Source organism: Felis catus, chromosome A1 (assembly GCF_018350175.1).
Source record: "Felis catus isolate Fca126 chromosome A1, F.catus_Fca126_mat1.0, whole genome shotgun sequence".
Classification (NCBI taxonomy): Eukaryota; Metazoa; Chordata; class Mammalia; order Carnivora; family Felidae; genus Felis; species Felis catus.
Window position 1 is genome coordinate 238,525,638 of NC_058368.1, and position 22,003 is coordinate 238,547,640.

The 22,003-nt window shown below is 60.2% G+C and overlaps 1 protein-coding gene, 1 long non-coding RNA gene and 1 pseudogene across 5 annotated transcripts; 2 read left to right on the forward strand and 1 right to left on the reverse strand.

Annotated features, from left to right (window-relative positions):
- Nucleotides 1–1,329: 1,329 nt before the first annotated feature.
- On the forward strand, nucleotides 1,330–2,304 carry LOC123379875 (annotated as a pseudogene).
- A 1,160-nt stretch (nucleotides 2,305–3,464) lies between these two features.
- LOC102900619 lies at nucleotides 3,465–6,111 on the reverse strand. The gene is made up of 3 exons (XR_439616.3): nucleotides 5,808–6,111; nucleotides 4,560–4,742; nucleotides 3,465–4,152 (listed from the first exon to the last, which is right to left on the reverse strand). It is a non-coding gene; the product is annotated as an uncharacterized LOC102900619 (long non-coding RNA).
- Nucleotides 6,112–6,475: 364 nt separating this feature from the next.
- Nucleotides 6,476–21,625, forward strand: CLPTM1L (CLPTM1 like). 4 transcript variants are annotated; one of them, XM_023239814.2, is made up of 17 exons: nucleotides 6,476–6,901; nucleotides 7,304–7,404; nucleotides 8,333–8,522; nucleotides 9,974–10,122; nucleotides 11,128–11,206; nucleotides 13,543–13,660; nucleotides 13,886–13,980; nucleotides 14,720–14,804; nucleotides 15,826–15,929; nucleotides 16,825–16,890; nucleotides 18,054–18,104; nucleotides 18,807–18,889; nucleotides 19,351–19,385; nucleotides 19,863–19,918; nucleotides 19,995–20,039; nucleotides 20,614–20,729; nucleotides 20,897–21,104. In XM_023239814.2, the coding sequence occupies exons 1-17, from the start codon at nucleotides 6,740–6,742 to the stop codon at nucleotides 21,060–21,062; spliced, it is 1,701 nt and encodes a 566-aa protein (XP_023095582.2). In that variant the 5' UTR covers nucleotides 6,476–6,739; the 3' UTR covers nucleotides 21,063–21,104. The 4 variants fall into 4 exon arrangements, with proteins under 4 accessions (XP_023095582.2, XP_023095583.2, XP_023095584.1 ...); XM_023239815.2 differs by having other exon boundaries at nucleotides 6,479–6,901; nucleotides 9,977–10,122; nucleotides 20,897–21,102; XM_023239816.2 differs by lacking the exon at nucleotides 20,897–21,104 and adding an exon at nucleotides 21,122–21,625 and having other exon boundaries at nucleotides 6,480–6,901.
- The last annotated feature ends 378 nt before the right edge of the window (nucleotides 21,626–22,003 follow it).

Consider the following 22,003-nt stretch of genomic DNA (forward strand, 5'->3'; position numbering starts at 1 on the left):
TATGCTGACCACATGAAGGAGAGCGCCAGGGAGCCCACGCCTCACCTGAGAACGGGGGCCACCTTCCGGGCTCCCCGGCTGTGGCCGCCTTTCTGAGATAACGTGAAGAAACCCACTTGATCCCAGAGAAGATGCGCAGAGCTGGGCCCCTACCCCAAACTGCCTCTGGCAGCTGTTCTCTCTAAGATGTGCACCCAGGTGGCGCCTCAACTGCAGCTTCCAACTTCCCGGACCCAGCAGCCCACCGACAGGATCTTGTTTTTACTGGACGAGCCCCGCAGAGTCGGTCTCCGATGCACCGAGACCCGGTGATCCGCGGCGGGGGCTGCTCCTTAGCTCAGAAACACCGCAAGCACAGCACGGGCCGGGGCCCGGAAGAGCCACAGCTCCTGCTCCCGAGGCCGCTTATTCTCCACGATCAGGGAAACAGAAAGGAAAACGACCCCCAGTCAAGGGACAGCATCTCACCTGTCAGACCGGCAGAACTCCACAGGTCGGACACTGTCCTCTGCTGGCACAGCTCCAGAGAAACAGGTTTCCTCAGCCTTTCCCGGCAGGATACCGGCAGCCTGCCACCCGAGGGGAGGCGCCGGGCAGCCGCTGGAGAAGCGTCCCCACGTCCATCGTTTGAATCGACAGTTCCCGTCCAAGGATCTACCTCAGAAACACACTGGCAAATTAAGACATGGAAAAACGTATGTTCGAGGTCACGCGTTATAGTCCAAGTTTTCACGGCTAAAGGCTAGAAACAACTCAGGCGTCTATTAACAGGGAGGTAGTTGAATAAACTGTTACACCCCCCAAAACGGAGAAGCGTGCCTGCACAAAGATAGAAGAAAGAGATCTATTTGCCACATGGGGTTCTCTCCAGGACACGCAAAAGATTGTAAAACTCAATGGAACTTCCAGAAATGAAAAACAGAACAACTGAAATGGAAAATTCGCAGAATAAGCTTAGCAGTTTGGAAAATACAAAAAAGAGTCAGTGAACCTGGACACATAACATTAGAAAGGGTCCAGACCTAAGCATGGGAAGGGGGAAAAACTGAAAAACGAAACAGACCTTCCTCACCATCGAACAGCGTCAAGCTGTCTGATATACACACAGCTGGACTCCAAAGAGGAGGCAGACCAAATATTTAAAGGCTTCTTGGCCGCACATTTGCAAACTTGATGAGACTCCCGAAGTAAAGGAGTTCGGTAAGCATCCAGCGGGACAGACAAGAGGGACCACGCTACAGCACGTCACCGACGAACTGCTAAAAAAGCAATGGCTTTAAAAAAATTCTAAAACCAGCCAGAGAAAAGGGACACACTCCAGGCAGAGAAACAGGACCAGAAAAAACTGTGAATTTCTCATCAGAAACAACACAGGCCAGAAGGTACTGCCACAGTGTGCTTCCACACGCTGAAGAAAACACGCGTGTCAACCCGGGACTCTACAATTACTGAAAATACCTTTCCAAAAAATGAAGGCAGCCCAGGGGCCCGGAGTTCCAGCCGGTTCCTACCACATTCCCCCAGTCACCTGCCTCCTCTTCCCTTGGAACGTGACAGAAGCCACGGTGTCCTTCGCGGGTGCAGCACCCGAGACCATCTCCGAGACCACGACAGTGCCCGCCGAGCGGGTCAAGCTGCCGCCGCAGGTGCGGGGTGCCAGCAAGCGCATCGCCACAGACGGCGATGCAAGGGCATCGCCTCACAGGCTGTGAGGTTCGTGTCCCCAAGGAGCAGGGGGTCCTGTCCTGGCGTGGTCACCGGCCAACGTCGTCAGATACTTCCCCACCCAGGCTCCCGACTTCGCCTTCAAAGATAAACACAAGGGTCTTCCCGGGTGGTGTGGACCACAGAGCCCAGTTCGGCGCTACTTTGCAGGGCATCTGGCATCAGGTGGTGCCGCTGGGGCCACATCCCCGTGTTTTGTGTATCCTCTGGATTTTGTTCGTACCCGTCTGGCAGCTGATGCGGGCAAAGCTGGACCGGAGAGGGAACCCAGGGGCCTCGACGACTGCCGGGGTGAGATCTACAAATCCGATGGGATGGAGGGCCTGCGCTGTGGAGGCTGTTCTCATGTCCCGAGCTGCCTACGTCAGTGTCTGTGCCGCTGCAAAGGGGTCGCTCCCAGGTCCCGAGAATACACACACGTTCCTCAGCCGGATGACGGCACGACCCGTCACAGCGGCCGCGGGGCTGACTTCTATCTGTTTGACGCTGTTCATCGGACATCGGGTCCACAGGCTCGCTTCGTTGCCCGAGCAGGACACCCCGCAAGGAAGGAGGCAAAGCTTTCTACAAGGCGGCTAGTCCAGCGTTCTCAGATGCATGGGGCGCTTCTGCGCTTGTCTCGTGTGACGAGTCGAGAAGCTCGTGCAAGTTACGCTAGTGTTTCCCCCTGTGAACAGGCATGTTGTATCACAGAACATCTCTTGAGGATTCTTGACAGACTGTTGGCCCTCTATTTATCAACGATAACTACTGGTTGGAAATGGAAAGCAATGATGTTTGTCTGACCCTTTTATCTCTTAAGGCCATTTCCGTGATGGTGGGACTCCATTGTATTTTTTTATTTCAGTCACTCCTGAAAAATAAATGTGAGGAAATAAAAAAATGAAGGCAGGTTAAAAGTATTTTCATTCAAAAATGGTTGACACAATTCACCACCACTGGATCTACGTCGTAAGAAGTGCTTTAAAAAAGCCACGGAAGCAAAGGAGTAAAGAGCAGCTAGAAATCAAGACAGGCACAAAGGAGCCGAGAGAGCAGGTGGGTGCATGTGAACTGATGTCAAGTACATCTGTGCTCCTGCTTAACTTACTCAAAGTACAGCTGACCGTTTAAAGCAAAAAGGACGATGTTATCGTGGACTTGACGGCATGCATAGAAGTGAAACGTATGACAAGTTAGAAGGAAGCAACAGGAGAACAGAATAGAACTTTGCTGTCCAAAGTTGTTACGGCCCATAGCAACTTTTTTCCTTTTTTCCAGCGATGTCTTCTGAGACACCAACAATAAAATAGCAAAAAGAAACTACACCAAAATGAAAAAGCTTCTGCACGGGGAAGGACACAGTCAACAAAACTAAAAGACAACCTACAGAATGGGAGAAGATATGTGCCAATGACATAGCCAATAAAGGGTTCGTGATCCAAAATACATAAAGAACCTAATGCGACTCAATACTCAAAACCCAAAATTTCCAACTAAAAAATGGGCAGAAGACATGAACAGATATTTCTCCAAACACAGAGATGACCAACAGACACACGAAAAGATGTTCAACATTCCTCATCATCAAGGAAATGCAAATCAAAACCACAATGAGGCAGCACCTCACACTCCTCAGAATGGCTAAAATCAAAAACAAAAGAAACAACCAGTGTTGGTGAGAATGTGGATAAAAAGGAACCCTCGTGCACTGTTGGTGGGAATGCAAGCTGGTGCAGCCACTGTGAACAGTACGGCGGCTCCCCAAAAAGTTAAAAATAAGGGCACCTGGGGGGCACAGTCAGTTAAGCGTCTGACTGTTGATATTGGCTCGGTCATGATCTCACGGTTCGTGCGACCGAGCCCCGTGTCAGGCTCCGCGCGGTCACCCTGGACTCACATTTGAGGGGCCCTGGGAATGAACAACAGCCTCACCTTGCCCGAGAATGGTTAGCTTTCAAGGGTCCCTAACCAGACACCCACGCGCAACATGTGAGTATCCCACCACCCACCAGCAGCAGGAGGGCTAACCCTAGACACAAGAGCTCCTCTGAGGAACTGACAGTGGGATACGTCTCATGGGTGGGAAGGAAAGTCCCGTGGGAGCCATGCCCTTGCTAGGAGGGCCAAGCATCGGGCAGGTCGGGGCTAGACACTTGGGAGTGATCTGCAGTCTAGAAGCTGGGTCCCCAAGTCCCCGCATGGCACCGGGTTTCTATCTGACCTTCCAGAAAGCCATGCAAGGCGTTTATTTATTTATTTATTTATTTATTTATTCATTTATTGTCTCTTTATTTTGCGAGAAAGCGAGTGCAGGTGGGGGAGGGGCAGAGAGAGAGGGAGAGAGAAAATCAGCAGCAGGCTCCGCAGTCTTCTTGGAGTCTGACGTGGGGCTTGAGCTCACAAGCCTGAGCCACCCGGGTGCCCCCATGCGAGGCCTTTTTATAGCTGTGACATAGGGAAACGGAAGGACTTTGTAAAAATCTGCTTTTCGCTCCTTTTCCTGATCCTATTCCTGCTAGGACCCGCATCCCCACTTTACACATGCCTCGTAGCACCAACAGTGTGTGTGCTCCTTATAAGGGACAAGAAGTTAACATTTATCTCAAGTCTTCCGGCACAACAGACGACATCTAAGGAAGAACCAGGTGAGAATAACCAGACCACCAGGAACAGACGTGTGGACGCCAAGGCTCCCTGGCTCTGAGGAATAACTGATGAAGGGCAGCTGGGGGACTGAGGGGACCTACACAGCAGGCCCCAAGCAAGATGAGATTCTCTCCTTTCCTTTCCGGAGTCTCCCAGACACTCCGTACCCGCGTTCTGTCTATACCTTCAGTACACTCTGCACTCACCTCCTGCTGGCTCACATTCAATTTCTATCCTGCAGAGGGCTGGGGACACTCGTGCCTGGTCCCGCAGGACCCCCTCTGGATCCTTGGACCTGACCCGCCTGCATCGGCTTTAGATTCATGAGCAGCGGGACACTCAGCGTCGGGGTGTGGCTTTTGCCCCCAGTTGCCAATAAATCTCTACACCTGGGACAGAGTACAAACCAGATCAAAAGTCAGTCTGAGAGGGAGAGGGGTATGAACCTCAGCGTTCTTGGGGCTTTGCGGCCCCTTCCTGAGGCCTGGCTGCATCCTGGCCTTCAGATTCCACGAGACCCCCCCATGTCCCTCGTGTCCCACTGATGCCCTCTTGTGCTCACACAGCTGGAGCTGGTCTTTGTTCCCTGCAGACTAATTAGCCTGGCGTTCCTTCCTACACTGTGTAGACCAGAGCAGTGACAGCAAAGCCGCAGGGTGCGAGCAGGGGCTCCTTAGGTGTGGCAGGAGCACGATGGCTCAGGGGCAAAGGTGGCTCTGTGGCCTTGGTTGCAGAGGACTGGTAAGCCTGTTAAGAAGGGTGGATTTTACACTCAGGTAAGAAGAGGCAGGTTTGCTAAAGCAAAAGACAGACCAGATAGGGGAGGGTGGAGACGGTCTGTGACACACCATTCCATCGGTTGAATCAACAGAGTTAGGAGTGGATTCTACAAGGGAGAATGTGCGGAGGAAAGTTCCTAGTGGCCCCCCAATCTCTGGCCCAGATCCTAGGAGCAGGTGGTCCAAGGCCTCCCTGCACTCAGCCTCAGTGCCTTGTTCCCGGAAGTCTCCATCTCTGCATGAAGTCACATCCCGTCCACAGCGAATCTACTGCCCTACGAATTCCCGCCCAAGCCCCCACCCTAAAGCAGTTTGCCTCCTCCTCTGAAAACCAGGAATAGCGCTTCCCATTTCTCTAGGTGCCTCACGCGAGTCTCCCGCAATCAGGCAGGAAAAGCAAGCCCCTGCAGAGGGCTGGCCCGCGGCCGGGGAGCTCTGCCAACTTAGCATGGAAGCAGGAAAGGCGCGGGCCCGCGGGCGAACCGGGACAGCTTTCCCCCGAAGGTTCCCAGCGCCGCCGAACCTGGGAACTAGGAGCTACAGCCTCTGGCTGAGCAAGCCCGGGTGCGGGCAGGGGCGCTTCAAGGGGAAGACCCCTCCCCAGGCCCCCCTCTCTGCGGTGTTGTTTCTTCAAATCGCACCCCCCCCCCAAGAGGCTCCTATTGAAACAACCACCTGAAATCAGGTCTCTAATTTTCGGGAGTCTATTAACCATTTTCCTCTATTTTGACGTAACTCCAGACGTAGAAAGGGTTTCAAGAACAGCACACGGTCTCTGTATCGCCTCCAACCAGCTTTCCCAAATGTCAACACTGCACCCACTTGTGGGCCCGGTAGGCCTGGGGACAGCGCAGTCCCCACGGCTGGGCGGTAGGGGGTGGTCCAGCCAGTGTCCGCGGATGTGGGGCGGTGCCTTGGAGACCCCGCGACCCCAAGGCGACGGCTCCGCTTCGGCCCCCGGTCCATGCCCCGCCTCCGCCATGCCCCGCCCCCGCCTCGACCCGCCCCCGTCTCACCGCCCCTCCCCACCGGCCCCCTCTGCCCCCGGCCCCTAGCGACCGCCTCGCAGCCGCGCCGCCGCGCCCCATCCCCCTCTGCCTGGCGCCCCCTGCCGGCCGCCTCACCACCCGGTTCCCCGTCCCGCTCCCCTCGCGACCCCTCTGCCCTCGACAGGCCCCAGCCCAAGCGCCCGGAACCCGCGAGGCAAGCCGGGAGGAGGACGCGGGCGGGAGCCGTCACCAGCGTGCGTCGCGCTCCTGACGCGTGCGTGCGTGCGCGTGCGTCGTTGGCTGGACTGCGTTTCCCAGGGGGCCGCGCGGCGCGCCCACTTCCGGCGGGAGGCACGGGACCCGGAAGCGGCCGCGGGGCGGCGAATCCCGCGGCGACAGGTCGGTCGGAGGGCGGCGAGAGCATGCAGGGCGGCCGGCGGCCCGCGGTGCGCGGTGCGTTCGTTCCCCCGCGGCGGTGGCGGCGGCGCGAGGCGGCTCTTGCGTGAGCGGCGGCGGCCGGAGTGGCCGGCGGCGCGCCGGGCGGGCGGCGGGGCCCGCGGCTGCGAGGCGGGCCGGGCCGGGGTGGGCGCCGCTCTCTGCCCGGGGGGCGGCGGCGCCATGTGGAGCGGTCGCAGCTCCTTCACCAGCCTGGTCGTGGGCGTGTTCGTGGTGTACGTGGTGCACACCTGCTGGGTCATGTACGGCATCGTCTACACCCGGCCGTGCGGCAGCGACGGCAACTGCATCCAGCCCTACCTGGCGCGGAGGCCCAAGCTGCAGGTGAGCAACGAGGAGGTGTGGCGGCGGGGACTACGTGGGGGCGGGGCTGGGGCCCCTTCTTACCGAGCCCGGTCCAGGACAGCCCCCCAGCCCCACTGGCTCCAGGTCTTGGTGCATGGTGGCTCCGGGAGGGCTCGGGGCGCTGCCCCCTTACCCCTCGTCCCGCCTCTTGAAGGCGCCTGGGTCCCTGCCCTGTTCTGCTCAGCTGCACGCCTCAGTAGCTTGTTTGCAGTGGACACAGCAGATCCCTTCCTGGCGCGACGGGAGCTGAAGTGAAACCTTTTCCCATTTGGTAGCTGGTCAGATTGCCACCGCGGGTGTAGCGGTTGGATGCGTGTTTTCTGCCGAAGGGGGGTGTGGGGGGGTCCTTGCAGAGCTAACTTTCTTGACGCTCCTTTCCAGCTCAGCGTGTACACCACCACGCGGTCCAACCTTGGTGCTGAAAACAACGTGGATCTGGTCTTGAACGTGGAAGACTTTGACGTGGAGTCGAAATTTGAAAGGTATGATTGGGGAGCAGCGCGTGCCAGTGATGGGGTAAGTGCTGGTAACGTTTAGGTTGTGGAAAAGGCAGTGTCATGTGTAAGGAAGTTAGCGTGGAGAAGCACTGTTCCCTTCTGTCTCGTGAGTGGGGCGGCTTTTAACTGCCCTCGTTTGTGATACGTAAACTAGCCAAGTTTTGCTCTACGTGAAAGTAGGAGGTGATGAGTTTGTCCCTTAAAAGGTAGCTTCCAGTGTCCGACGGTCCCAGGATGCACGGCAGCCGTGGGCGTTTCCAGAGGAGGAGATGAGGTGGGGGTGACGTGGCTTCCCACAGCAGACAGCTTGTCTCTCTCTTCCTGGCGAAAGTTGCCAGTTAGGTCAGTGTAGTGATGTAAATGCTCAGGTACGAAGAGGGAGCGTAGGAAGTCATACTTGCTGTGTCGTTCTAGTTTTAAGATTTCAAAAGTAGAAGTCAAAAAGCAACTTGCTTGTCCGGGGTCTCCTTTTTTCCTGTGTGTCGTCTGGGTGATTTCAGACAGAACAGCGGGAATGTGTGGTGCGTTGGCATGAGCGTCCTCTGGCCAGCCTGCCCCATTCGAGAGCTGCGGGAGGCAGTGCAGCAGACGGGGGAAATAGGTGCGGTTGGGGTCAGCCACTGCCTGCCTGGCCACGTGAGCCCTGTGACCAAGGCGAGTTCCTGCCTTCCCTGAGCGCTGCGAAATGTAGGCAGGAAATGCTGCCCGTGGTTTTTAGAAAACGGTCTGTGAGCATCTGCGCTTTCAGGATTTCGGTAAAGTCTTTGCAGGTGGGTGCGTTTTCAGAACGTGTGAGCTAAAATTAGTTTGAAACGGCATGATTTATAGAGGTACTTGGGTAACCTGTGCTGTGTGCACATACGAGGCAGCTAACACGCACGTGGTTGTAAAATGGTCGTTTCTTTTGTTTTAGGACGGTTAACGTTTCCGTACCAAAGAAAACTAGAAATAACGGGACGTTGTATGCGTACATCTTCCTCCATCATGCCGGCATTCTGCCATGGCATGATGGGAAGCAGGTGCACCTAGTGAGCCCTCTGACCACCTACATGGTTCCCAGACCAGAAGAGGTCAACCTGCTCACGGGTGAATCCACTACGCAGGTGAGTGTGCCTGTTAGGTCACTGACCGCATGAGGCCTGCGCTCTCCCTGTGGAGTTCACACCCACAGGTTTCTGCACGTGCAGCCTACACCGGGAGCTGGGGTGACCATTGGGAAGGGAAGCAGTTTGATGTAGGGACAAGCACGTCTGTCTTTCAGCAGAATTGCTTCCTGTGACTCGCAGATAAATTTTCTGCCAAGTTAGTGACGTAGACTCTAAGTAATGCAACGACAGGTTACTTCTCAGGCCCCGGGCCCTCTCAGCCTCCAGGGAGTGTGTGTGCACCCCATCAAGGTGTGGGGGCCTCCCTTCTGCAAAGTCGGCCGCAGCCTTCGCTCACAACTGGGGGACTCACTGCCCTGTGTGTAGGGCAGGACGGCACTTCGGTATATCTTTTCAGTTGTTATTTGTGATTACGGGACAGATACCTGGACTGCATACGTCCCATACTGCTGTGAAAAGCTGTGTATACGAGGAAACTAGAGTGGCTTAAGTGGTTATTGACGATACTGTGGGTAAAGCAGAGGAATTCTGTCTTTGGGTCTGTGTGGACTAGAAGGTGAGATCGTTTACAGATGGGAAGTGTCTGTGAGGCTGCCCCATGCTGGGTCTCCTTCGAAGGACTCCCTCGGCTGCTTTTTCTTGGGGGGACTGTATGGCCCCGCCTCTCGGGGCCTTCCTAGGGAGTCAGTGAGGTGGTGGGTGAAGTGATCTCTGGAACATACAAATAAACGTTTGCGGTTAGTATTAGAAAACCATTCTTTTTTTTTTTTTTTCTATTAAAAAAATTTTTTTTTTTCAACGTTTATTTATTTTTGGGACAGAGAGAGACAGAGCTTGAACGGGGGAGGGGCAGAGAGAGAGGGAGACACAGAATCGGAAACAGGCTCCAGGCTCTGAGCCATCAGCCCAGAGCCTGACGCGGGGCTTGAACTCACGGACCGCGAGATCGTGACCTGGCTGAAGTCGGACGCTTAACCGACTGCGCCACCCAGGCGCCCCTAGAAAACCATTCTTAACGTAACTTACCGGAGCTGTGTTCTATCTATTTAGGTGGGAGATATGCGAAATGGTCCTGCAGTGTGGAATTTGTCAGTTAGATCTGGGAGATTTTCCTGGCAGTCATAGCTTCTTTGCTGAATAGAGCTCTGTGTGCGACTGACGCCCAGCCCTGACCCTGTCTTTGCAGACGACGTGACGGACCGGGCCTAGGGCCATTGTCCTCAGTCTCGCTGCCAGCTGCAGGGGCTGTGAGCTCCGATTGCCTGCCCCCTCCTGCAGGTGTCCCGGGACTCCCTCTTCTCATGGTCCCCGCTCAGGCTGGGGATCTAAATGACAACCCTCTGGCTCGTGTTAAGAGAAGGAAGTGAGGGGTGCCGCTCTGGGGGAGCCGGCGGTCAGGTCTCCACCCAGCACTGGGCTTTCCCTGCTGAGCCACTCGTTTCCTTTAGCAGCAGATAGAGGCAGAGAAGAAGCCACCGAGTGCCCTGGACGAGCCTGTTTCTCACTGGAGACCAAGACTGACACTGAACGTGATGGTGGACGACTTTGTCTTTGACGGGGCCTCCCTGCCTGCCGACGTGCATCGGTACATGAAGATGTAAGTACCGCTGGGCCCACCGGGAAGGAGGGTGGCTCTTCGCGGCGCACGCCCCCATGCCCAGCCTCGAGCTGGCAGTGCAGGAGTGGCCCCGGTGTGTGGGGTGTGGAGGACACCTGGGGGGGTCGTGGCCCACCAGAGTCCAGAAACGGGGGCCCGCAGTGCTGCCTCGAGCACCCCTGAACCTCTCGAGGTCTTGCTGATAGAGACTGCCACCAGGGCGTGAGACCGTGTCGTGCTGCACCCCCTGAGACTTTTGTCCCATCTGCGTACTGATTATCTCTGTTAGGACCCCGTGTTTTGTTTTAACTTGACTTGTTTACGTTAACTTAAAAACTAGTTTTTAGATCATTACATTTAGTCATTAGCATCGCTAGTTAAACGTAAGTGTTGAAATTGTGTGAATAATTTAGACCGCCTTGCGTTTTGGGGGAGCCCACTGTTAAAGTAAGATCTGTTACCGATGTCACGCAGCACCTAAAAATGGTTGCGCTAAGACTCGTCTTCCTTCACAGGTTAGTCGTAAACGTGCTATCGTCGTGAGGGTTTTTTCTTTTTAATGCGTATATGTCATTTTTGAGTGTGCAGAAGAGTCACGTAATTAGAAACGTAAACGGTACAAAGGGTCACAGAAAGCCCCCCACTCCTGTTCTCTGGCCCCCACCGCCTCCAAGGTACGGAAGGCAGGTGGGTTTTTATTTCCAGTCTCCCTCCGCATCCCTGAGCATCCCGCGTCAGGGCACATGTGGGCCTGTCACTCTTTTGCGGCCTGGATGGTGTTCCGCTCTGTGGCCACTGGGGTTTCCCTCCCACGGCTGTGACTTCAAGGAAGAACAGCTGGTTAGAGCCCTCGGCTTCTGTGGGCAGGGTGTGTCCCGGGGCTGTGTGCCCAGAGACAACCGAGGACGTGGGCGGGATTTCTCTGCGCTGCGTCTCCGAGCCGCGTCTGATTCCTCTAATAGTGAAAGTGTTCACGGTGACTCTGGGAACTGCTTGATCCCCCAGGATCCAGCTCGGGAAGACCGTGCACTACCTCCCTATCCTGTTCATCGACCAGCTCAGCAATCGGGTGAAGGACCTCATGGTAAGTGTGGCTCCTCTGGGCTGCTGTCGCCCCGCAGGAGCTTGCTGCGTCTTTCTGACTTGGCAGAGCTGTGCTCCGGGTCTGCCTCCGACTCCCTTCCTGAGCTGAGCCCCTGTGCTCTCTGTGGTGGAAGGCCCTGGAACAGTTCTGTATTAAGTGCTTGGATGGCGAGTCTCAGAGCTCATTGGAGAACCGAGTGTCGCTCAAACGGTTCATGAACGTTTTTCCACCAAGCCCTAGTTGTTTGGCTCAAAGGCACAGATGGGCTTAGAGGGGGTGCTGAGCAAACTGCTCCCTTTAGAGCTGGCCCCACACAGTGTCACTGCCTGTCTTGGAGCCTGCAGTTGTTCCCCCCGCCCCCCACCCTCGGGTGGCCCTGGGCAGGGCTGAGTGTGGGAGTGGAGGGGAGCTGGCACCCTGCCCTGCAGGGTGGATTGGAGGGCCAGTGCAGGACGGCTGACTTCCGGGCAGTGACAACAGCAGTGACCATTGACACGGAGGGTCACCTACGGTGCCCCAGGCACCGTGCCGAGCACTTCACAAACGTCCTGGGGTCTCGCCCCATGGGCTGTGGAGCTGTGGCACGAGCCGGACCGGTCGCCCTCCCCGTGACTCCTGGCCGCCATCCCAGTCTGTGGGCGTTTACCCCGCGCTGGAGTCCGTGCTCCTTGCTCACAGACGAGACAGCCTGGGCACAGAGAGCTCGGGTCCCCGTGGGATGCACGGCAGTGAGCGGAAAAGGGGGCATCTGACCTGGGGCCCAGCCTCGCGGGCCCCCGCCCCAGCTCTGCCTCCCCCTGCGGACCAAGGGGTCCCTAACACGCGGGGTCCTGCGCTTCCTTTGGGGGTGCCACCTAGACCTACGGGGCTCGTCGTCCCCGGGCAGACCGTCATCCTCCCTCCTGCTGTGTGCAGACCTGGAGCCGGCCCAGTTCTGCCGAAGCGCGTGGTCAGCTTTCTGGGGGCCCGGGGCTGCCATGGTGTGGGCAGTGGTGTGGAGAGGCTGCTGGCTGGCTGGGCCGCTGGAGCTCCGAGGCTGCGTCTGCAGGGCGCCTGCGCTCTGCTCATTGTGTGGGTTTAGCGGCCTCGTGACGTGGCACCGCTATTCAGACGTGGAAACAAGCTCACGGGCCGCCGGCGTTTCCTGTGGCGTCTTCGTGACACGAATGCTTTGTCTGGATCAGGGCTGCTTTCTGGAAGGAATGCCATCTTTGGGGAACAGCTAATCTGCTGGGGTGTAGACAGTGGCACCTGTGTGGGTGGGGTTGGCCCATGCCCGCGTGCCCTGGAGCCAGTGTGCCACTGTGGTGTGAGGGGGCCCGGTGCCTGGGCCTGGCGTCTGGTCAGTCCTGGTTTGGTGGTGGGGGGGGGGGGGGGGGTTAGGTCCCACCCCCCCCAGCGCCTGGGCCTGGCGTCTGGTCAGTCCTGGTGGGGGGGCCCTGGGCCTGGCATCTGGTCAGTCCTGGTGGGAGGGGGCCCGGCACCTGGGCCTGGCGTCTGGTCAGTCCTCGTGTGGGTGGCCTGGTGCCTGGGCCTGGCATCTGGTCAGTCCTGGTCCGCTCCTGTTGCTGGACTGGCCACGTCGGTGTTCACCAGGAGGGCCTGCTGAGTGAGCTCCAGTGGGTGGAATCAGGTGGCTCCATGGTCACATGATGGGGCGGGTGGTGCCCGTGGACTCACCGGCCGCTGGAGGCGTGGAAGGCCGCTGCAGCCAGCGTGGGCCGCCAGACCCCACGACCACAGCCGCTCGCAGCTGCCCCTTGCCTCTGCACACACTTAGGTCAGGTGTCGCATCTTCCTGAGGCTTTCTGTTGTCCCCTGGGGGGGCAGGCCGACCTCTCCGGGAGCATTCAGCCCACACACCAGGGCCCCAAGTGCCACCCACCACGTTTCCCTTCCCTGCGGAGAGGTGTGGAGGCTCCGTGGGGTCCGTGCCCGGCTCGTCCACAAGAGCAGGTTCCTGGTGCATGCCGGTGCTGCTCGTGCCGAGAAGCCGGGGTACAGGGCCAAGCCGACACGGGGTTTGAGAGATATGGGGTTCAGGTGGCAGAGGAGACGAGAACACATTGCTCAGAAAAGCTTTGAGCCCAGGATGAGGGTGAGTGGCGGGAGGTGGGAGCCACGCCTCCCCCCCACCCCCCGCCCCCTGGGACGTGGAACAGATGGTAGTCGAGTAGGCCCAGGGGTGCAGCGTCGGCCTCCAGTGCACGGAGCCGTGGTCGGTGGGGAGCCCACGGCGTGGGGTGAGCCGTGGGGTGAGTGCCCGGCAGCGGGTGGGGGCAGGCGGCAGACCTGGGAAGGGCGCGGCCTCACTGCCCCGCTGTCCTTCCCGCCAGGTCATAAACCGCTCCAGCACCGAGCTGCCCCTCACCGTGTCCTACGACAAGATCTCACTGGGGAGGCTGCGCTTCTGGATCCACATGCAGGATGCCGTGTACTCCCTGCAGCAGTTCGGTGAGGCCACGGGCCGACCTTTACTTCCGGGTCCGGGAAGCCGTGCTCAGGCTCCAGCCTCGGTGCCTCCTGCTGGTGTCCTTGACCATGGCTCCCGTCGGAGCGTCGGGTTTCCGCTCTCAGTGCTGAGAGCTGTCCTCGCCTATGGCCGTGAGCGTGAGGCGCGTGTCTGGCGTTGGATGTCACTGACCTGGCTCGCCTCGTGCTGTTTCCTTTTCCGCTCAGGGTTTTCAGAGAAAGACGCTGATGAAGTGAAAGGCATTTTTGTCGACACCAACTTGTATTTCTTAGCCCTGACCTTCTTCGTCGCTGCATTTCACGTGAGTGGGCACCGGGCCGGGGGTTTGCGTGGTGCGGCCTGGCGACCTGAGACTTTGTGGCCGCCACGCTGGGGGTCCCTCTCCCGGCTCAGGACGGGGTGTCTGCACCTGGGGCGCTGATCACCTTAAGGACTTGGGGTTTGTCTGCTGGCCCTGGAGGTCATTTTGAAAAGAAACCCAAACTCCACGAGATCAGTGAATGGCTTTGCAAAATAAGTATCTCGTTGTATAATTCTAGCACGGTGGTTTCGATGTTGACAACCCAGTCTTTGCGTAGAATCCCTTTTTGAGCGTGGAGTCCTACAGCTGGTGGAGGAAAGCTGTCCCCCACGTGGCAGCCGTGCTAGATCTGAGGTCAAGGTGGGCAGGGGTGGGCCCCCAGTGCCTGGAGATTGGCTGCCAGTCTGGCTAAACTTCCCAAAACCGTGCTGGGAAATAGTGGTTTTGTTAAAGGAGCAGGGTCTGAGAATGACCCGTGTGCACAGCCTGGGCACCAGGTCAGAGCCGGCAGCACCTGGCGAGGGAGCCGGGACGTGTGGCCCACGACGGCGGTCGGATGCCCCGCGGTCCCGGCGTGCTGGGTGGGGCACGAGGCCGTGGGTTTCCGAGGTGTGGCGTGTGGCATCCACCTGGCTGTGACCTTGCGATCCGGGTCCCGCGCACACCTGTGCTCTCGCTCGGCGGAGACAAGCTGTTGGAGCGACGCGAGCCGGACATTGCCGTTCTCTTCTCTTTCCAGCTTCTGTTCGACTTCTTGGCATTTAAAAATGACATCAGTTTCTGGAAGAAGAAGAGGAGCATGATTGGAATGTCCACCAAAGCAGGTAGGTGCCCTCAAGTTTCGGCCGTTCCCAGAGTACCGTGTCCTGTTGATGGATACGGATCTCTAGGCTTCACTTTGGAGCTTGGGGTCTGCGGCCGTCTCTGGTCTGTGCCAGTCAGGGAGCCGGCTCTTTCGCCTGCGAGCCTGGCAGAGCCTGGCCTCTGCGAGCGCAGAGGGGCTGTCTGTGGCGTGTGAACCTGAGGCCATGCGCCAGGCCCCCCCGGCAGCAACACCAACGCGGGATCTTGGCCTCCATCTGTTTGGCTGCTAATCAAGCGTCTCAAGAGGCAGTTCTTTTCCTTCCGCAGAAATGATGTGCCCAGGGGTGGTCCGGGCACCTGGGCTGGCCCCCGGTGTCTGCCGGGCCTCACATCCTCCTGTCCTCTGGCGTTCTTCGGGGGGCACAGGGCCCCTGCTGGGTCCTCCGGCCCTTCCTGGGGAGCAGCCGTGAGCGGGGCTCGTGGGTCCCTGTCGGTGCACACGGGGCAGCCAGGTGTCCCCCTAGCAGGCACCCACGGGGGTTGGCCCCGCTGCTCCTGCCCCACGAGAGGCCGTTAGGAAGGTGCATGTTATCAGTCAGTTGTAGCATTTTGTAAAGTTCGGTCTTTATGGAGAAGGTATGGTTTTTAAAAGATGAGTTTCTCACGGAGTTGGGAGGGAAACAGGTAAGGGGAAGAGGTCAAGGAGGTGGGTTCTAATCCCCACCGGTGACCCCTCTGGTCAGCGTGCTCTCTGTGTGTTTGTGTACCTGCACACACGTTTCTGTAGCAAAGGGGACCTTGCGTTCCGTGCTGTGGCCTCCATGGTCACTGTAGAACATTTGCACGCCACACACACCTTGTCCGGTGCAGTGGATGGAGGGGGTGAAACCCTTGAAGCTTTGTGTATGCTGTGGGGGGGGGGGGGTACGGGTAGGGGGGTGAGTGTGCACGTAGGGGGGTGGGGGCGTGATGGGACCTGTCAGGTGGGGTGTGGACAGGGCGCGGCCGGCCGCTCAGCGCAGCCCCCTGCCCTGCCCCCAGTGCTCTGGCGTGGATTCAGCACAGTGGTCATCTTCCTGTTCCTGCTGGACGAGCAGACGAGCCTGCTGGTGCTGGTCCCCGCAGGCATCGGGGCCGCCATCGAGGTGAGTCGTGTGGCTGTGCTCGGCCGCACCCGGTCCCGAACCACGGGAGAGACGTGGCCCTGCTGAAGGCAGGGAGGGGCGTAGCAGCTGCCGCAGTTCCGGAACGCCAGAGCCCGGCTGCCGAGGGCCCTGTCGCTGGGGTTGGAGCTTCCGCCCATTACACCTGTCCACGCGACGTGTTTTACCACGTCAGGCAGGGAGCCACACGACTTGTGCCGCCCACCGCATGAGGCCATGTGGGACGTGGTGCCCTGTGACAGCCCAGGCCGAGCTGGGCTCGGAGAGCGGTTCCGTGGGGCGGGTGGCTTTGGGCCAGGACACGGGGGGGAGCAGAGGGGGTGGTGGGCTGGGACGTTCTCTGGCCTCTGGGGCTGCCCTGTCCCGGGCCTCAGCCCCGGCCACAGTTCTCTGCCCTACCCGTGCGCCGTGGGCACCGGCACGTGTGGCCGTTGGGCCAGAGACCGCACTTGGTCTGCCCGTGAGCCGTGCCGCGAGGACCCCCCCATAGCCACCCATCACAGCGCGGAGACCCAGCTCACCGGGTTGTGGAGGCGGGTCCCCCGAAGACGGCAGGACTCAGGGCAGAGGCGAGGGGCCTTGCAGTGACCACCTGGGAGAAGGGACCGGTGAATCGAGAGGCGGGCAGGATGGGCCGGGAAGGGGGCCCGGCCCAGAGGACGGCAGCCAGGCCGAGTGCCAGTTCCGTCGGTGCAGAGGGCGGCCGAGCTCGATGTTGGCGTGGAGCCCACGAGCACCAGTCAGGCTTGGTGGTGTGACCAGTCAAGGCTGGGGGCGCGAGCAGGCACACGCTGTGGTCCGTCACCTCCCGGGGGTGAGTTCCGGGAACTCCTGGGTCTCAGAGCCGTGAAAGTGTGTTTCTCGTTCTTTCTTTCAGCTGTGGAAGGTGAAAAAGGCCTTGAAGATGAGTGTTGTTTGGAGAGGCCTGAGACCGCAGTTCCAGGTGGGCATTTGTGCGGTAACAACTGTCCCCCCACCCCATCTGCCCCTGGACGCTCCATGCCTCCCCCCGCCCCCACTCCTCGTCTGCCCCTTGGATGGTCTGTGCCTCCCCTCGCCCCCCCCCCCACCCTGTCTGCTCCCTGGACACTCTGTGCCTCCCCTGGCCCCCGTCTGCCCCCCCGGGACTCTCTGTGCACCGCCCCCGCCTGCTCCCACCACCCCATCTGCCCTGGATGCTCTGTGCCTTCCCCCCCCCACCCCCACCAGCAGTCACCTTGTTCCTTTGTGTGTGCCGGTCGCCAGCCCATTCTCATGTCCCAGAGTGTCTGCCCTGTGGCTGCTAGCTGTGCCCCGATCAGACGCCACACTCGGGGGCTGGTGATCCTTGGGCCACACGGCCAGCCTCCGGCTCCGAGCCCCCCCTCGGCAGACGTTAGGTGGCATCGTGCGGTGGAGGCCGGTACCCTGGCAGCCCTGAGGTCTCCTGGCGGGCCGGCGTGGGCAGCGGCTAGTGTGGGCCCCACGTGGGCATCCCCGTCAGGGACAGAGTGCTTCCCCTGCCCTGACGGGATGGGATGCGGGCGTGCTGGGCTCTGGGTGCTCCTCCCATGCCCGCAGGCCAGCGTGGTGCTGCCTGGTGCCCCGTCCCCGCCGGAGTCCAGCACGTGGTGCTGCTCTGGGTTGGCCCTTGCCCCTGGTGACAAGATTTTGCTGCGCCTCCGGGCAGACGGGCTGGGCTGGGGTGCAGCGGCATTTTGGGGTTTTTGGTCCTGAGCCTGACCCCTGCTGGGATGGACCCGGATCCAGGGAAGCTCAACACCCTGTCGCAGATGGGAAATTGGGGACCGGGACAGAGTTTGTCCTGTTGGGAACTGGCTCTGTGAGTCTGCCTTCACTGACCTGAGTGCAGTGCAGGGGTGTGGCCATCACCGTGATTGCTGGGGGGGTGCGTGGCCCAACAGGACACACTGGCGGGCGTGCCTCTGCACACGCGGCACGTGTCTAGGCCCCGGGTGACCCTGATTGCGGGGAAGTGGCTGCAGGGGGCCGCCTGGGCTGAGCCCCCTGCACCGCACAGCTGGGCTGTGCACGCCTACCGGTCCACGTGCAGCTGTCCCCGCCAGCGGCCTGGAACTAACGGGACTGTGTTGGGTTCTGTGACAGTTTGGCACTTACAGTGAGTCCGAGAGGAAGACAGAGGAGTACGACACTCAGGTGAGTGGCGGGGGTGGGAGGGGATGCCAATCAGCCTGGGCTCTCAGACTTGGGGGCAGGCACTGGGGCGGCTCCACGTCCCGGCCTCGCAGGAAAGCCGGGCCCGTCTTCGCGGGTGGTCGGGAGGCCTCCTCCTCTCCTGTAACGAGATTTATTTCTGGGGAGTTAGCGGTACGTGCTGTGATCTCCCGTGGTCACCGAGACCCCGGTGACCCTCATCATCCCCAACCCCCCTGTGCGGGTGTAGCTGCAGCTTTCGGGTTGCCCGGAGACGGCTCCCTTGTGGCGACGGTGTTACTTGCCACTCGGACGGGCACGTGTTTGTGTGCCAGGGCCGAGGCAAAGCTCAGGGTCAGCATGGTGACGAGCCCCAGCCCCCGAGGGCACTCCGTGCACACGGCTCTAGCCGGGCGTCTCCAGATCCGTTTCCCATCGCTCCTGATCAGTGACCGGGTGTTCACAAGCCGGACTGATGCTGTGAACGTCCGTGCGGCATCAGGCCTAGCTTCTGGAGCCTCGTTCTGCAGGCGTCTGCCGTCCCAGCACCGTCCAGGCTCGGTTCCCCAAGGCCGTTGGCCTGTGTGCCCTCCTTGCCGGTTCCCCTGTCCGGACTCAGGTCCCCAAGGTCGTGGCCCATGTGCCCTCCTTGCTGGTTTCCCCGTTGCGAGTTGGCTTGTCACAGAGGCTCCGTGTTCCCGGCAGGCCATGAGGTACCTCTCCTATCTTCTCTACCCCCTGTGCATCGGTGGCGCCGTCTACTCCCTGCTGAACGTCAAGTATAAGAGGTAGGACGAGCCAGCCTCCATGCTGGCAGCCAGGGACGCCCCTGGGCCTCCGTGCTGGGCCTGCCCTTCCTCCCCCACCCACCCCGCCCGGGAGACACACGACCCGCCCAGAGGGCACAAGGCCGGCATGTGGTATTCCCCAGGCCTGTTCCCCAGCGGCGGGCACGGAGGTGCAGGTGTCCGGGGCCCTGGTGTCAGGAACGAGGGCGGACGTGTCTGGCGAGGGGAGCCTAGGGTGGGTGGCCTGGCCACTGCGTTCGGGACACAGGAGCCCCGGAGGCGCGGCCCTGAGGGCTGGGGCTTCTGACGGAGGACACCGGCCAGTTTAGCCCTGCAGCTACCACCTCACGCTTGCGCTCCGGGAAGAGGGCTGTCCCCACGGGTCCCCCCACCAGCACTGCAGTTTCCGGGGGGACGGGCGCCGCGGGACAGGGGCGGTGATCACGGTCTCTCTCTTGCAGCTGGTACTCTTGGCTGATCAATAGCTTCGTCAACGGTGAGTTGTGGGGATTCGGCTCCGCCAGTAGCGCTCGTGGCTGTTCCTCGTGGTTCCCGCACGTGGCCCGTGTGGTTCGAGGACGGGCAGGCAGGACCTCTGCCACCAGCCACCCCTGCTCCCTTTGGCGGGGCCCCCCCGACACCTGGTTTGTCTGCGGCGGCCCCGCTCAGGCTGCCCGTGAAAACGGTTTGGGGCAGGCGGGCAGTAACGCCGTCCGACGTGCAGTTTCCGAGGGCGGCTACGGGGCCTGTGAGCCGTGTGCGTGGGCTGGGTCTGCATCCTCGGAGGGCACAGACCCAGGACCTGACGGGCCTGGCTTCCTCGCGGGCACTCGGCGGGCACTCGCGGGCCCGAGCCGTCTGCGCGGAACACGGTGACAGGCAGCCGCGCTGGGTGGTGGGAGGGGCCGCTGGCAGAGAGCCGGTCTCTGGAGATGGACCCGGGGCCACCCCAGCCTGCCGTCCTTCTCCCCAGGGGTGTACGCCTTCGGCTTCCTCTTCATGCTGCCCCAGCTCTTCGTCAACTACAAGGTAAGACCACGCCCTCCCCGCGCTCGCCCGCGTCCTCCCTACGCCGGCCGCTGATCTGCTGCGTCTCGCCCCCCAGATGAAGTCGGTGGCGCACCTGCCCTGGAAGGCCTTCACCTACAAGGTCAGTGCCCCCCCCCCCCCCTCGCCCCGCAACTTCTCAGGGCCACTACGCCCAGTGGAAGGGGGTTTTCTCAACCGTGGGCCCCCTGGTGGTGACTTAGGGACGCTGGTTCTCGAACTGTCACAGCAGCATGAGACGAAGCCACATTCCTTTTCGGGGACATGCGTGAGAGCGCATACCCCCAGCCACGCCCAGAGGCCCACGTCCACACGCGGACACAGACCCTGGGCTCGGGCACACCGGCCGGGCTGTGAAGTGCCGTGACAGGCTTGTCAGGGCAGGTGGAATTAAGGTGTGTTTTCCTGTTCGTTCTGTGAAGTAAGACGAGTGGCTCTGAGGAGGCAGAAGCCGGGGTTTTCAGGGCAGCCCTCGTGGGGGTGCAGTATGTGGAAAACAGGGGTGCGCGAGGGGGCGCCTCGGTGTCCAGCGTCCTTCCGCACTCGCTCCTTTCCTCTTGTCTGTTGTCGCCGGGACCCCGCTGAGCCGTGAGAAGGTGAACGGGCCCCGGCCCCTGGGTACGCGTCCGGGGGACCCTGACGGCCGGTGTTCACACCTCCCCCGTCCCACGTGGCAGGCCTTCAACACCTTCATCGACGACGTCTTTGCCTTCATCATCACCATGCCCACCTCCCACCGGCTGGCGTGTTTCCGGGACGACGTGGTGTTCCTCGTGTACCTGTACCAGCGATGGTGAGTGTGGCTGCCCCTCCCGGGTCTTCTGTGGGCACAGAGGCAGTCTGCAGGTGGCGTGTGTCACCTGCAAGGCCGAGTGAGAGACCACCCCACGGCCTAGTTGGGAAGGACAGGTCTCTGTCCGAGCGACTCGCTCAGTCCCTGCCGCTCACGTCCCCCCCCAGCGTGGCGGCAGTCGCCACGAGCACTGTCTGGAGAGCGCGGAGGGGCCGCCACCCCCAGGGCCTGGGGACAGGCACGGAGCTCCGTCCTGACGGTGAACACACGACAGGCGGGCACGAGGGGACTCCAGACATCCCTCCTGCGGCAACTTGGGGTCTCGTGTCCTAACTGCTGGGACTCCAGCCCCCTCGCAGATGGCAGAGCCCGGGGGGCCTCTGTCCTTGCAGGCTGTACCCCGTGGATAAGAGCAGGGTGAACGAGTTCGGGGAGTCCTACGAGGAGAAACCCCAGCGGAAGCCCCACGCACATTGAGTCCCCACCCGGCCGCGTGCGGTCAGCCCCTGTGCGGCAGGGCTGGGTTGTCGGCGGAGTATTTTCGGACGCTTCTGGCGGAATTTCCTGGACATTACACCGTGTGCATTGCCAAAACCTGAACGTTTCCCGTCGCCCCCCGAGTCCCTCTGCGTCGTGTTAGGGAGGGGCTCCAGCGGACAGACTTCTGGCCCCCGCATCAGGATCTGACCATCGGAGGCTCGGCACGGAGGGCGGGGAGCCCGGGCCAGGGGCCTCTCGAGGTGTCCGTGAGTGCTCCCCACACGCGCAGGTGGCTCTTTAAGTCCATTCCTTAGAGACTGGGATCAAACGGCTTTTTTCTTTTTGTTTAAAATTTGACTATTTTAAAGCTTAATGTACGTATGTTTCTATTTTAAAATAAATTTCTTTGGCTGTGACGTTTTTCCTGGCCCGGTGGAGCGTGTCTCCTCTGGCTCACTTTTCCTGTTCTCAGAAACCCACGCACGACGTGGGCTCACGTGTGTGCTTGCCACAGCAGCGGAGGTAAAGACCGCCTCCCCAGCTCTCGAATCGCAAACGTTCCTGAATCTCCGGTGTTGAACGTGTTTTGCACGGTCACCACCAGTCCCCCAGACGGTGTTTTTCAGAGATGCTCTGGGTTAAGGCGGAGATGAGCTGCGTGGCCGGGCGGGCCTGTGCTCCGTGTGGTTCTACGTGTCCGTGAGCACGCGGGCAGCGTGTGCCGTGAGGCTGGCTGTGAACTCCGTCTTCCGCTGTGTCCACCCTGGCGTGCTGGGCTCCTCCTCCCAGGGTGA